Below are 14,807 nucleotides of genomic sequence, written 5' to 3'. Positions count from 1 at the left end.
CTTTGAAAAGAGTAAAACCTACCACCCACAAGAAAAGTAGGCAAAGGTTAGGAAACAGGGAAGCATAAAATTCGTCCTTAAATGTCTGAAAAGATGTGCTTTTTCACTTGTACAAAAATAAATGCAAGTTAAAACTACACTAAAATATCATTTCTCGCCTTACAGAGCAGACTAAATCCTAAAGTTTGGTCTTTTACATCACTGGTGAGGCGCTAGGAAAACAGCTTGCTGGTGGGAGTACAAAATACTGCTGCAGATATGGAGGGGACTTAACAACATGTAATAAGTTTACAACTGCATGTACCCCTCCATCTAGTGAAACCACATCTTGTCTACAGTCCTCAGTATAAGCATAAAATGTCACACATGCAAACAAAATCTAAAAGCAAAAAAAAAGGAAACCACAGAAATGCCCAGTTAAGTGCATTGATTCATCTGTGGCAGTTCTTCCCAGTAAAGTACTATGCAACTGTACAAAGGGAAGTGAGATTTTTTTTTTTAAGTATGAATATGGCTGAATGCCCAAGTAATCCAGCAAAGTGGAGAAGGAGTTATGGGACTTGGAGAAATAAAGAAAGTGCAGAGGGATGACTGAAAATCTACATATGCGTTTTCCTGTATTTGCAAATATTGGAACAATGAAAGGATAAACACGCATCTAATAAAATTCCTTTCTTATAGGAAATGGGAGTGAATGGGGTAAAAAGGGCAAAATGGACATTATATTCCTCTGTGTTTACTCATCCATTTATAGCAGGGGTTAGCAAACTATAGTCTAAGGACCTTATAGCTTTCTACCTGCTTTTAAAAAAAAGTCACATATTCTGGGCCTCCCCTGGTGGCGCAGTGGTTGAGCACTGGGCTGCAAAGCTGCCCACAGCCTCTGCAGCGTTGGTTCGATCCCCAGCCACCTGCGAGGGTCCCACATGGCGTGCAGACCTCTCTTGCCTCTCCCTCTGCTCCCCTCAGCAGTGTATTTCGTCAGTCTGCCCATTCTGTTCCCCGCTCTGGCTCTGGTGAATTCTCTCACCCTCCCACACGTCTGACTGTACCCAGTGCTTGTATAAATAAATAAATAAATTTTTAAAAAAAATCACATATTCTGCCAGCGTGTTTGGAATCTCTCTTAAGGCCAGTCTCCATGAAGATGTCAGAAGTCAGAAATCAAAAAAATCAGGTTTTATCAATCCATTTTTTAAGCTTTACACCCATAGATATTTTACACACACACAATATGAGTTTTTACATTATATACACAAGCTAAATTTGACTTTTTCGCTTACTGTTTTTGGATTCTTGCATTGTGATCACACACAGACTTATTTCGTTGGCTCATTTTGCTTAGTTGTGTAGTGTTCCGTCATGCAAAGTAGTCACATTTTACTTATCCACTCCCTGACTAATGGGCATTTAATTCTGCTCCGATTCACAGCATTGTAAATGGTGCTCATGAACATTCTATTACCATGGCCCCTTGGGGGAGTGTGTCTAAGGCAGATGCCTCACAGTGGACTAGGGTGTGGGCATGTTGCCTTTTATAGGTGTTGGGAAGTTTTCCTTCTGAATGGCTGCAGGTGATTATTCTTCCACCAGCAGATTATGAAAACAGTTATTTCCTCAATCCAGCTATATCTGATGTCAAAGTTTTGTTTTATGCCAACCTAATGGCTGACTGTGTTACCTCTTGTTTTGTGTTGACGCTTTTTATTTTGATATTAGTAGAAGAACTGGGGTGTAGGCCACAGGTGACAGAGGGGGCTCAGGGTAAGAGGATTCACCAGAGACAAAGTGGGGAACAGAACAGGCAGATCTACTAAAATACACTGCTGAGGGGAGCAGCGGGCAAGGCAGGAGAGGTCTGCTGTGCCATATGTGGGTTAGCTCCCTGGCTGGGGATTGAACTCAGGCCTTAGTGGTGATAGCTCTGAGGCTTAAGCTCTAGGCCATCAGGGATGCCCTATGTTGACACATTTTAAAGAAGTTCATTCTGAAACCAGGATATGTCACAGTGTAACACGCAACTGCTAAGATCCTATTCAACCTTGCATAAAATAACATACCAAACCTTATTCATATATTTCCAGATATGAAAGGAATAGTCATCTAGAACAGAAAGGTTAAATGGCTTCAATTCTCTCAACATTTATTGCGCATTTTGTGCTAAGCACTGGGATAACAAGAGATTAAAAACAAAGATACACAGATTATAGTCTCTGGCATCAATAAGGGGTTCTCATTCCAGAGGAAGAACAAGGTGCTTAAACCAGTAATTTCTGCAAATGCTGTAATAGGGAATGTCCTAAGGACTGTTAGAGCACAGAAGAAGGAAAACATAATGTTGATTCTCTTAATGGTGGGAATCTATGCTCCAAAGTCAACAATTTCAGAGTAGTATATGTCACACTTAAGTGTTTTCAAAGATACTCACCTTTGCTCCTTGGTCTGACATTTGCCTAATTTAGGACAGAGTGCCCTCAAGAGCTGCAGTAAGTTGTAGACAGTTTTGTGGAAGAGAACTTGTCCCTGCAGCCACTGGGAAACACAGTGAGGGGTGCATGTGCATCTGCAGTGCCCATGTTCAGCACTTCAGTTCAGCCAGCCACCAACAGTTTCTCACTTGGCATGAGCTAACACCATGCTCTGTAGACATGCATGCATGCACCAAGATGCATTCAATGTGCTTTCCATTCATTGGAATCCAGAGAGGGAGATAAGACGATTCATGTTTAACAACATTGTAATACTAAGTCATGACCCATTTGAGTGGTGCTTAAACCCATTTGAGTGATGCTTCCATATGGCCCACTGACAATAGAAAGAAAACTTTTAATGCCTAGAGAACTTTCTTAGACAAAAACAATCGGTAGACTCATGAGTTGGTCCTGGGCCACAGTTTAGAAGAATAAACAAAACTGCATACATTTGCTAAGTGAAATAAGCCAGCAGGAACAAGATAAATACCAGGTGATATCATCTATATTTGGAATATAGAGAAACTAAAAAGCCAAGCCTTTAAAACTAACCATAGGTCTGTGACTGGGGTGGCGCGAGCGAGGAAATCTTACATTGTCAAAACACTAGCAAGGATGTAAAACTGATACTTAAATAGCAATTTTTCACAAAGCAAAAATGAATGAATTAATGGCCAAGGGAAGAAAAAATAAAATCCCTTCCATTTTAACACTTCAAAACAAAAACACATATATCAACCTCTCAACATATAGATTCCTGTACAGAGCAGGCATATGATACACTTCTAACATCTCTTTGAATTGAGAAGATGTTGTTCATGTCTTCAAGGACTTATTTATACAGATATATCAGAGAAAAATCATTCTTTTTATAATTTTTTAAAATTATTTTTAGGTCAAGAAGTGGTTTTCAAGTGCCTTGGAGAAGGGATTCTTGAAAAAGCCTTTCAGGGGTACAATGCTTGTATTTTTGCTTATGGACAGACAGGTAAGTAATTTCTATTTACAGACACTGATGTTAAATATGCATTTCTGAAAACATAGAAATAGAAGAAACACTCTGGGAAGTGACAGAAAAATGGTTCATACTGTGGGTTTCACTGAATTAGTGTCAAAACTATCGCTTTAAAGGCTGAGTATTTTGGTAATTGAGTCATTTCAATGTTAATGAGCAAAGCTAGTTTCAAACTATTAAGTGTCATTTTCCTAAATTATAGTTGTAGCCTACATTTGAACTTGAAAAATAATTACCAGTTTACAGTATAAATGTGATAGTAAAAATAAATATAGAAAAACCTTAGTCTCATCCATAGAGAGGATTTTCACTAGGACAGAGAGTAATGATATATGAGAGGTAGGCTTGTGTTACCCACAAGCAGAACAGAAACATCCCAGGGACCCAGTCATTAATCTATGAGCATCAGTTTTTATAAATCAATGTATACTTTAAATAAATAGATCAATAAATACTTTTATAAATCAAGTACCATTAATGGGACTTGAGCCTATATAGTCAGTATTTACTATAAAGACTATTTTAATGGTATATTTGTACACACTCCTCTATAATGAGGTGCTTTCCATATCTTGCTGCCAGGGTCAGACAGGAGGTTTGAGTATGATAGAAAGAGTTGCCTGAGTTTAAGGATCGAGTTTGGGTACTTTTCTGCAGTGTGACCTTGGCTGATAATAAAAAAACAACTTATGCAGTTAAGGTGTTGTATTTTGCTTTCTTTTCTATCCTTTCTTTTTTCTCCAGGCTCAGGAAAATCCTTCTCCATGATGGGCAATGCTGAGCAGCTGGGCCTTATCCCCAGGCTTTGCTGTGCTTTATTTAAAAGGATCTCTTTGGAGCAAAATGAGTCACAGACCTTTAAAGTCGAAGTATCCTACATGGAAATTTATAATGAGAAAGTTCGGGATCTTTTAGACCCCAAAGGGTAAGTGAGTGACTGAAATTAGGCTTGTAATAAGGGGTAATAATTTTAAGTGATCTTAAAGTGAAAATTGCAAATGAATGTATTTATTTGAGCCCTCGGCTACGACTCTGGTTTCTGTTCCTTTACTGACACATCATGGGTGGCTCAAAGCCTGTTGGTAGACCGGTTTACATAGTTAATCCTATTGTTATGTATTAACTTCCTAACACTTGCCACTTAATAAGGTGTTTGAACTATTGGTATTATTTTGGTCACTGTGGTTTATTTATAAAAATGGAGTGAAGAATGACACATTGGGCATTCCATTCGTACTGGAAAGCAGCATCTCTAACCTGGAGCTGAAGTAGTTGAACGATTGAAACCTCCCAGCCTGGCTGTGCCTACAATTCCCATGGGGGCACTTTTTAAGGCACACTGGACTGGGACCCACACACAGAAGGTAGGATTCAGTAGACCCAAGGGGTAATCCAGGCATCTGTATTTTTAAAAAACTAGATACTAAAAAATCACATAAGCTTGATTCACTGGAGGAAGGAGAAGGCCTTTTACTTTTAAGTTTTTAAGTAAATTTGTATTTGGAAAAAATTTGGAAAATATGTAAAAATATAGGAATGTATGCTCCAAAGCATACGTGGGATACAAATGACCTATAATCCTACCATTTAAAAAACTGCACTTAACTCCACTCCTAGGTTTTTACCCAAATGACATAGAAACATTAATTCAAAAGGGCACCTGCACCCCTGTTTATAGCAGCACTGTTTACAATAGCTAAGCTTTAGAAACAACCCAAATATCCAAAAATAGATGACTGGATCAAGAAGATGTGGAGCATATACACCATGGAATATTACTCAGCAATCAAAAAAGATAAACTCATGCCATTTGCAGCAACATGGATGGAGCTGGAAGGGATCATGCTCATTAAAATAAGCCAGAAAGAAAAAGAAATGGTCTCATTCATAGCAGGAATTTAGAAAACCTAAATAAGGGACCAGGAAAAAGACAAAATCAATAAGCAGCTATAAACCAGAGACACACTACAGTGGGGGGCAGGAGAAGATGAATTAGGGTCAGAAAAAGGGGGTGGGAATTGTATGGGGAATATAACCAAAATGAAAATGCATACATAATGCAAAAATGAAAAATGATGTACAAATTATATAAAATAAAATAATTCATAAAAAATAAAAATAAAAAAACTGCACTTAATACTTTGAGGTTTTTTTTTTTAAAGATTCATTTTATTTATGCATACAAGAACTGGGGTACAGGCCAGAGATGCAGGGGGTGAGAGGATTCACCAAAGACAAAATGGGGAGCAGAACAGGCTGATCCACTGAAATACACTGCTGAGGGGAGCAGCAGGAGAGCCAGGCGAGGTCTGCCGTGCCACGTGGGTTATCTCCCTGGCTGGGGATCGAACTCATGCCGCAGTGGCTGGCGATAGCTTGATAGAGTTGAGACTTTAACCCCTGTCCCACCAGGAAGTCCCCATTTAGGTCTGTTTTGAGCCTGTATTTCAACTGTGTGTGTATTCAGAATACAAGTCAGTATTCTGAAATTTCTACGTAACATAACAAACACTATCTCAAATCATTAAAATAATATTTCATATGTCTTTAGCAGCTATGTCAGGGTATAATCAAAGGTATAAGATCAAAATTAGGGCTGGCAAGGAAATGAACCAATCATAGGAAATATTTCTATTTACTTTAAAGTTGTTAACTCTTTAGCACAGATGAGGTATAAAGAAAAAAATAAAATCGACAACTGCCCTTCTCACCATTTGACTTAATGAAATATGTTGGATATTTTTGAGAGTCCCTATGCATTGTTGTTAGGTCTCATTCCTTTCTCTCTCCTCCCCAAGTTAGCTTCTATTATGAATTTTGGTCCTCATTATTTTCTTTAAAGTTTCCTCATAATTTTGCACAATTTTTTTACTTTGTGTAAACGGCCTCATAGTGTCTGTGTTCTGTGGTGACTTGCTATGTTTCCCTTCAGTGATTCCTTTGTTCTGACCTAGGAAATAGTAATGCATTCATTTTTACTGCTCAGTAGCCTGCCTTTATATATTTGCCATGCTTTCTATACCATTACCTGCCTTTTGTGTGATTTTCCTTTTTATCACTCCCATGCCGCTCTTAGCATTCTTGTACAAGTCTCCTGCTGTACGAATGTAGGAGTTTCTAGGGACTCTATCTAGGGATGGGGTTGTGGGTTACAAGATACTGGATTTTCAGCCGTAGTAGTCAACCTGTTTTCCAAAGCAGTCAAGCCACTTTGCATCCCCACCAGCAGTGTACAAGAACTCCAGGTGTTCAACACCATCACAGGCACTTGATGTTGTGCAAGTTGGACTTTTCCTTGCTCGTGAATAGCATTGAAGATGTTCTGGTTGTGCAAGGAGAGTGAGCCGAGTCTGGATTTTTGTACATCAGAGTAGCTCCCTTGAAGATGTGTATTTGGTCCACCCCTGCTTAGAGTAGAGCAGAGCTGGGCCTCCCTGGTGGCACAGGGGTTAAAGTCTCAACTCTATCAAGCTATTGCCAGCCACTGTGGCATGAGTTCGATCCCCAGCCAGGGAGGTAACCCACACGGCACAGCAGACCTCTCCTGCCTCGTCCACTGCTCCCCTCAGCAGTGTATTTCAGTGGATCTGCCTGTTCTGCTCCCTGCTCTGTCTCTGGTGAATCCTCTCAACCCCTTCATCTCTGACCTACAACCCAGTTCTTGTATGCACAAATAAATCTTTTTTTTTTTAAGATTTTAACATGTTGGGCCTCGCCGGTGGCGCAGCGGTTGAGCACTGGGTTGCGAAGCTGCCCGCAACCTCTGCGGCGCCAGTTTGATCCCCGGCTGCTCCCCGGCCACCGGAGGAGGGTCCCACATGGCGCGCAGACCTCTCCTGCCGCCCGCTGCTCCCTCAGCAGTGTACTTCGGTCCTTCTTCCTGCTCTGCTCCCCACTCTGGCTCTGGTGAATTCTCTCACCCTCCCGCGCTTCTGACTGTACCCAGTGCATGTATAACAAAAAACAAAACAAACAAACAAATAAATAAATAAAACATGCCTCTATTAAAAAAAAAAAAATTTAAAAAAAAAAAAGATTTTAACATGTTTATTGAGTATTTCTTTTTTTTTAATTTTATTTTTATATTCCCAATACAATTGCAACCCCCTTATTTTGACCCCAATCCCTCCTTTCCCCACTGCCCCCCCTTAGTGTGTCTCTGGTTCATAGTTGTTTGTTGATTTTGATTTTTTCTTTCTTATAGTTATTCATTTTCCTGGCCCCTTATTTAGGTTTTCTAGATTCCTGTTATGAGTGAGACCACCCGGTATTTTTCTTTTTCTTTCTGGCTTATTTCGCTGAGCATGAATCCTTCCAGCGCCATCCATGTTGCTGCAAATTGCATGCACAAATAAATCTTAAAAAAAAAAAGAGTAGAGCAGAGTTTGCTCACCCTTCGCTTTGAATTCTCTCTCCTTAAAATATAGTTAGTGAAACGTACTTTGATGGGGTTCTTACAAGATTAAGAGGGATAACTGATAAGTGCGGAGGGAACAATGCCAAGACTTGAGGAATCACTAAGTGGTTCTTAGTTCCTTTTGTCCACACTTGAGTGATGCCAAGCAAGCACTGACTCCTGATTTGGAAAATGATTAATAATCTGGTGCCAATTAAAAGGTGACCCATATGCTCACACAATATACAGATTTGCTTTAATCTCAATTATTTGTTGATCAGTTATTCAAATGAGTCCTATTGAAAAACTCAAGAGCCCTGAAGTCATCATCAGTAGAGCCAATGCTAAATATAGGAAAAATATAATAACTGTAAACAAGTGCTGTCCTGTAATATCAATTTCTGTATAAAACTGCCAGCATCGAAGCAACATAAATCAGTGTAGGCTTGAAAAGGTGAAAAGTTAAACACTTCAATATTGTTTATAACTTAGTCAAACAATTTAAGACATTATTTACTGAGAATGTGATTACACATAATAGAGCCTTCAGGTTAAATTCAACCTGACATGTTCTTGGTTTGTTTGTTTTCCTTCTTCCTTGCCTATGAAACTGAAGTTCACCTAACCAAGTATTCTGTGTGCTGGCCATTTAGTTTGGGAGTATACATATAATTTTTTAAATAGTGTTGTTACTTTAAATAGAAATCAGAGTATAAAAGACATTCCTCGTCAGGAATGCTATTTTGCTAATCCAAATAAAGTGGCATTTAGAATATTTTTTGATCATTAAAAAAATTATTATGAAATTGCCATCTTAATTGCCGAGTACTTGAAAAGAAAGTTTGTAAGTTTGATCTGACTCATTTATTCCCTTCTCTTTCCTCTTCAAGGAGTAGACAGTCTCTTAAAGTTCGAGAGCATAAAGTGTTGGGTCCATATGTCGATGGTCTGTCGCAACTGGCAGTCACTAGTTTTGAGGTAAGTGTCATTTCTTTAGATGGATGGAAAAAATGGCAGTGGAAAATGTCGTGTGTAAGTGATGTGGAATATATTTTTTGTGGATGCTTCATAGTTTAATGATACCATCGATCGTAGCGAAAGAAGCCCCGAATCGACACATCCCACAGAAAAAGAAACGGTCTGAATCACACAGTCAACCTTCTTTGTTGGGGAGAATGGCTTAAAGAGGCAACGTTTCGAGGTGGCTGAGTGTCTTCACTAATAACCACTCCATTGAGATCTGGAACAAGACAAGGATGTCCACTCTCACCACTGCTTTTCAATATAATACTGGAAGTCCTAGCCAGAGCAATAAGACAAGAGAAAGACATCCAAGGAATCCAAATAGGAAAAGAAGAAGTCAAACTATCACTATTTGCAGATGATATGATAATATACATAGAGAACCCCAAAATCTCCACAGAAAAACTAATTCAACTCATCAATCAATTCAGTAAAGTGGCAGGATACAAAATCAACACGCAAAAGTCAGTGGCCTTCCTATACACAAACAATAAATCTGAAGAAGAAGAAATCAAAAAAACCACCCCTTTTATTATCGAAACAAAAAAAATCAAATATTTGGGAATAAATCTAACAAAAGAGGTAAAGGACCTATACAAAGAAAACTATAAAACACTGTTAAAAGAAATAGAAGAAGACACAAAGAAATGGAAAGACATCCCCTGCTCATGGATTGGAAGAATAAACATTATTAAAATGGCCATCCTACCAAAAGCAATATACAGATTCAATGCTATTCCAATCAAAATCTCAATGGCATTCTTCAAAGAAATAGAACAATTATTGATGAAATTCATATGGAATCACCAAAAACCCCGAATAGCCAAAGCTCTACTGAAAAAAAAGAAGGAAATGGAGGCATCACACTCCCAGACTTCAAACTATACTACAAAGCCATAATCATCAAAACTGCATGGTATTGGAACAAGAACAGACATACAGACCAATGGAATCGAATAGAAAATCCAGAAATAAACCCACAGATTTATGGTCAACTAATCTTTGACAAAGGAGCAAAGACTATGCATTGGAGCAAAGAAAGTTTGTTCAATAAATGGTGCTGGGAAAACTGGGTCGCTACATGCAAAAGAATGAAGCTTGACCACTACCTCACACCATACACAAAAATCAACTCAAAATGGATTAAAGAACTAGACATAAGACCTGAAACCATAAAATACATAGAAGGAAATATAGGCGAAACACTACGGGATTTGCACATCAAAGACATCTTTACAGACACATCACCCAAAGCAGTGATAGTGAAGAGAAAGATAAACAGCTGGGACTACATCAAATTAAAGAGCTTCTGCACAGCAAAAGAGACAATAACAAAAACAAAGAGAAACCCCACCAACTGGGAGAACATTTTTGCACCCAACACTAATGATAAAGGACTGATCACAAAAATCTGCAAAGAGCTGATGAGACTCAGCAACAACAAAGAATATAATCCAGTCAAAAAATGGGCAGAAGAGCTAAAAAGAAACTTCTCTGAAGAGGAAATGCAAATGGCCAACAGACATATGAAAAAATGTTCAACATCACTTGTAATCAGGGAAATGCAAATCAAAACTACCATGAGATACCATCTCACACCAGTGAGAATGGCACATATTAAAAAAACTAGCAACAACAAATGTTGGCGAGGATGTGGAGAAAAAGGAACTCTTGTGCACTGTTGGTGGGAGTGCAAACTGGTCCAACCACTATGGAGAGCTGTGTGGAGATTTCTGGACCTACTAAACATAGAGCTTCCATATGATCCAGCAATTCCACTCCTAGGTATTTACCCAAAGGACACAAAAACATCAATTCCAAAGAGCACCTGCACTCCTATGTTTATAGCAGCACTGTTTACAATAGCTAAGCTTTGGAAACAACCCAAATGCCCAAAAATAGATGACTGGATCAAGAAGATGTGGTACATATATACCATGGAATATTACTCAGCATTCAAAAAAGATAAACACATGCAATTTGCAGCAACATGGATGGCACTGGAAGGGATCATGCTCAGCGAAATAAGCCAAAAAGAAAAAGAAAAATACCGGATGGTCTCACTCATAGCAGGAATCTAGAAAACTTAAATAAGGGACCAGGAAAATGAATATAAGAAAGTGAAAATCAAAATCAACAAAAAACTATGAACCAGAGACACTTTTTGGGGGTGGGGGGCGGGAGGGGAAGGATTGGGGTCAGAATGGGGCGTTTGCAATTGTATGGGGGAATATAAAAATAAAATTTAATATTTAAAAAAAAAAAAAAAAAAAAAAAAAAAAATAACCACTCCATTGAAACTATTCTCCCTGAGTGATGTCCTTTGAAACAAAACCAGCCAAATTTATTATTTGTTTTATTTTTAAATGCATTTATTTATATATATATTACATCATCATTCATTTTTGTACAATATTTGCTTTCTCCTCTCAGGCATAGACCTCATAAAATTCCCAAAATGTCACCCGTGCATCATCACCATAGTCCGTCCCTTATGCTCTTCCTTCCCCTTATTTATATATATTTTACATCATCATTCATTTTTGTACAATATTTGCTTTCTCCTCTCAGGCATAGACCTCATAAAATTCCCAAAATATCACCCGTGCATCATCACCATAGTCCGTCCCTTATGCTCTTCCTTCCCCTGTTCACCCCTGCAGAATGTCTGATTTTTAGTTGCCTAAAACTGGCCAAATTTAAACCTATTGCAACTCCATTCCTGTGCTCAGTTGTGCTATCAGTGTGCTGGGTTTGCCTCGTTGTCATTTCAGACTCAGTGTGATCAAAATTAATCTGGAGGTACCTCCCCCTTGCGATTTAAATGCAGACTTTTTAATCTTGCTTAAATCAGAAATAGAGTATAGGCATCGCTTAAAAAATACTTGATTCTGAAATATATGGAAACCTCTCTGGTTTAAAGGTGCTAGGTCAGCCCCCCTGCTGAGGTCCCTGGTTTTTAGCTCAATGTGAGTGGGGTCAGTGTCCAGCCCACCCTGCCTCTTATTAGCAGGAGTCAGAAAGCTTGTGATTTGCATCCCAGCTCTGCCTCTTACTAGATGTAGGAAAAGTAATTTGACCTCTGTGAACTGCAGTATCCTTGTATGTAAAATCAGGAAATACTTTTCCTATAAGGTTCATTCATCCAACCCTGTATAAAAGCCCATGGGTCCCACCTGTTCTGAAGCAGGTATACCAAGATGATTAAGGAATATTCCCTGTCCTTGGAGAGCCACAGGGCTCGAGGAGGGAGGCAAAGAAGCTATAGAGAAGGAGAGGCAGGAGGGTACTCTTGTGTTTTGCTTATAATGTTTTCCTTATGCTTTGCCTCTAGGATATTGAGTCTTTGATGTCTGAGGGGAATAAGTCCCGGACAGTAGCTGCAACCAACATGAATGAAGAAAGCAGCCGCTCCCATGCTGTGTTCAGCATCATAATCACGCAGACTCTTTATGACCTGCAGTCTGGGGTGAGAGTTGGGCAGCACCTTTGGTGGCAGTAAAACACCTCATAGTGCCTGCATGGGCAAAGTCTTCCTGGCTGGATTTGGTTCCTTCCAGCTCTTCTGCTCACTAGATGAGCTACTTCGCTGAAATCATTTAATTTGCTTTTTTTTTCCAATTGAATTTTTAAATGATTTTTTTTATTGAAATATTTTAATTGAATTTCTTGTTTTAACTCCTAATGGTGCATGATGTCACCATTATAACTTTTACTGTGGATTGTTTCTTATTGAAATTTCACTAAAAGCATCTGGGTCCGTGTCACAGCCAGTAAGCGAGAGGAAAGAGAAAACCATAACATGTAGCTGGAAAAAACACTGTCAGAAGAAGAGGGATTTGATTCCAATGCATGGACATCCTCACATCTTAGTGTCTCCTCGGGAGCATATAAAATCTCCAACTTTCTAACTCTATTTTAGAAATCCAAGTGTACTCACTACCTAGCAGCAAAACGAAATGCTAGTTACCACACCAGTTTTAACCTTCTGCTGTGAAATCCTTGTCCAAATAATGCGTCTGACCATTTCAAATCTTCTTGAGACTTGTTGTGGCAAGCCTGCAGGCAGGTTCACTGTCGATTTGGGCAGATAAAGGAGAGTCCTGGAGCCTTCTGTGGATTTTACAGGCTTTGATGCTCTCTCAGGGAGCCAGGTGCACAGGCACACCAGGCAGGGAAGCTGGCATGCAAGCCAAAGGAGGCCCGGGAGGCTGGCAAGCCTCCTACCCCCAGAATCTGTACTCTTTCTCTAGGCTCTATCTGGATTCTCTCATGGTCTCCCTTCTTCTGTAATCACTCATCCTCCCATGGGTGTCTCAGAGTGACCCGCCCTAATATCCCTGGCCTCTAGGTGCAGGTGTGCACACTTACGCATGCCCACACCCATGTTCCAGGTGTCCACCATCAGGCACCCCACACCCACACTCTCGGGTGCACCAACATGATCAAGGCCACAAGTGAGAGCCAGAGAACCCAGTGGCACAAAAAGCCTGACCAGTTCACTTCATTTTGCCTCATTCTAGTGGGACTGCAAAGGGTGCCCCCAGTTGTGGTGTGGGCATCACTGGAGGTCCCTGCATGACTCTGACATTCATTCATGTATGTTATTTCTTGTTTCCTACGACTAGAACTCGGGAGAAAAAGTCAGCAAGGTCAGCTTGGTGGACCTGGCGGGCAGCGAAAGAGTTTCTAAAACAGGAGCCGCAGGAGAGCGACTGAAGGAAGGCAGCAACATTAACAAGTAAGCCATGGTTCTCACACAGCCGAGGGGACTTTGGAGTTCACCCGGGTCGGGGGCATCTCTTGTGTGATCAGGAGCAGATGCTTCTCGTCGCAGGTGGTTCAGGGTCTCTGGAGCTTCCATGCCCTGCGTTGTTGAGAAGCGCCTGCCTGTGCTAAGAGGTTTATTTATGGAGAGCTCCATGGTCCAGCCCTGCTCAAATGGGCACTCAGCATCCCACTGCATGTCAAGTCTTATGTAAATGCAAATCACAATTTTGTGAATCATATATCAGATGAATTCAGGAAGCTTATCCTGAAAAAAAAAAAAGTGCTTTGAATCCCTTTGTAAGGCTAGTACTGAGGAAGGATTAGGGTCAAAATAAGGGGGATGGGAACTGTATGGGGAATATAACCAAGATGAAAATGCATACATTGTGCAAAAATGAAAAAGGATGTAAAAAATATATTAAATAAATAAATAAATATCAATACCTTGAGTGCAGCACATGGAATAACTGCCAGACTGAAATCTCACGTTTTGTCTTGCGTGCCAGCAGTGCACTCAGCAAAGGCTGAGCAAACAGGGCAGGGAGTGTGGGGGTAGCAGGGAGAACACCAGGTAGGCATCCTCATGGAAGGGGCGGCAGGGGCAGACAGGTGAAGGACTTGTTCTCCTAGCAATGCAGTGTCCCAGGATGGCCCAGCATGTAAGAGGAAGTCACTTTGCTTCCCAGCAGAAGAGGAAACAGAGTTTGTACTTCAGAGTGTGCACCCATAGCTGAATGCGGGGTTTAATGCTGCCTCTGTCACCTGTTCGATGCATGTGCATCATGGCCAGTGATTTTGCCTCTATGTGCTTCTCCTTCTCATCTGTAAAAGGGAGATGATAATAGTACCTACTCACTAGAATTGTTGGAGACTAAGTGTCCATCATGTGCTTAGAACAGTGCCTGGCACACAGCATGCAAAGTCAATATTCATAGTCGTACTATTTTTATAATCTGCATAACAGCAGAACCATGATCATTATTCAGCAGAAAGTTGTTTAGTTTCCTCTTGTAATCTTTTTCTTCTGAGACATAATAACTTAGGGTTTTGTTTAGGACAGAAGGTGAAGGAAGTAATATAATCGGGAACATGCTTGCTTTTTAACATGCTTTCAACACATGATAATTTCAGC

At 40.0% G+C, this 14,807-nt stretch overlaps 1 protein-coding gene across 4 annotated transcripts in view; it reads left to right on the top strand.

The window, feature by feature from the left end:
- The window catches only part of KIF13A (kinesin family member 13A), a 207,861-nt gene that overhangs the window by 115,421 nt on the left and 77,633 nt on the right, over positions 1–14,807 (top strand). For all 4 annotated transcript variants that reach the window (XM_037518911.2, XM_037518910.2, XM_037518908.2 and 1 more), the window contains exons 5-9: positions 3,367–3,459; positions 4,231–4,411; positions 8,773–8,860; positions 12,240–12,374; positions 13,534–13,646. In XM_037518911.2, the coding sequence (XP_037374808.2) occupies positions 3,367–3,459; positions 4,231–4,411; positions 8,773–8,860; positions 12,240–12,374; positions 13,534–13,646 (610 nt within the window). The remainder of the gene's footprint in view (positions 1–3,366; positions 3,460–4,230; positions 4,412–8,772; positions 8,861–12,239; positions 12,375–13,533; positions 13,647–14,807) is intronic.

This window comes from Talpa occidentalis, unplaced genomic scaffold (genome assembly GCF_014898055.3).
Source record: "Talpa occidentalis isolate TD23 unplaced genomic scaffold, MPIMG_talOcc4v2.1 talOcc4.2, whole genome shotgun sequence".
Lineage (NCBI taxonomy): Eukaryota > Metazoa > Chordata > Mammalia > Eulipotyphla > Talpidae > Talpa > Talpa occidentalis.
Note: the sequence above shows the minus strand (reverse complement) of the source record. Positions and strands in the feature narration are given on the sequence as shown.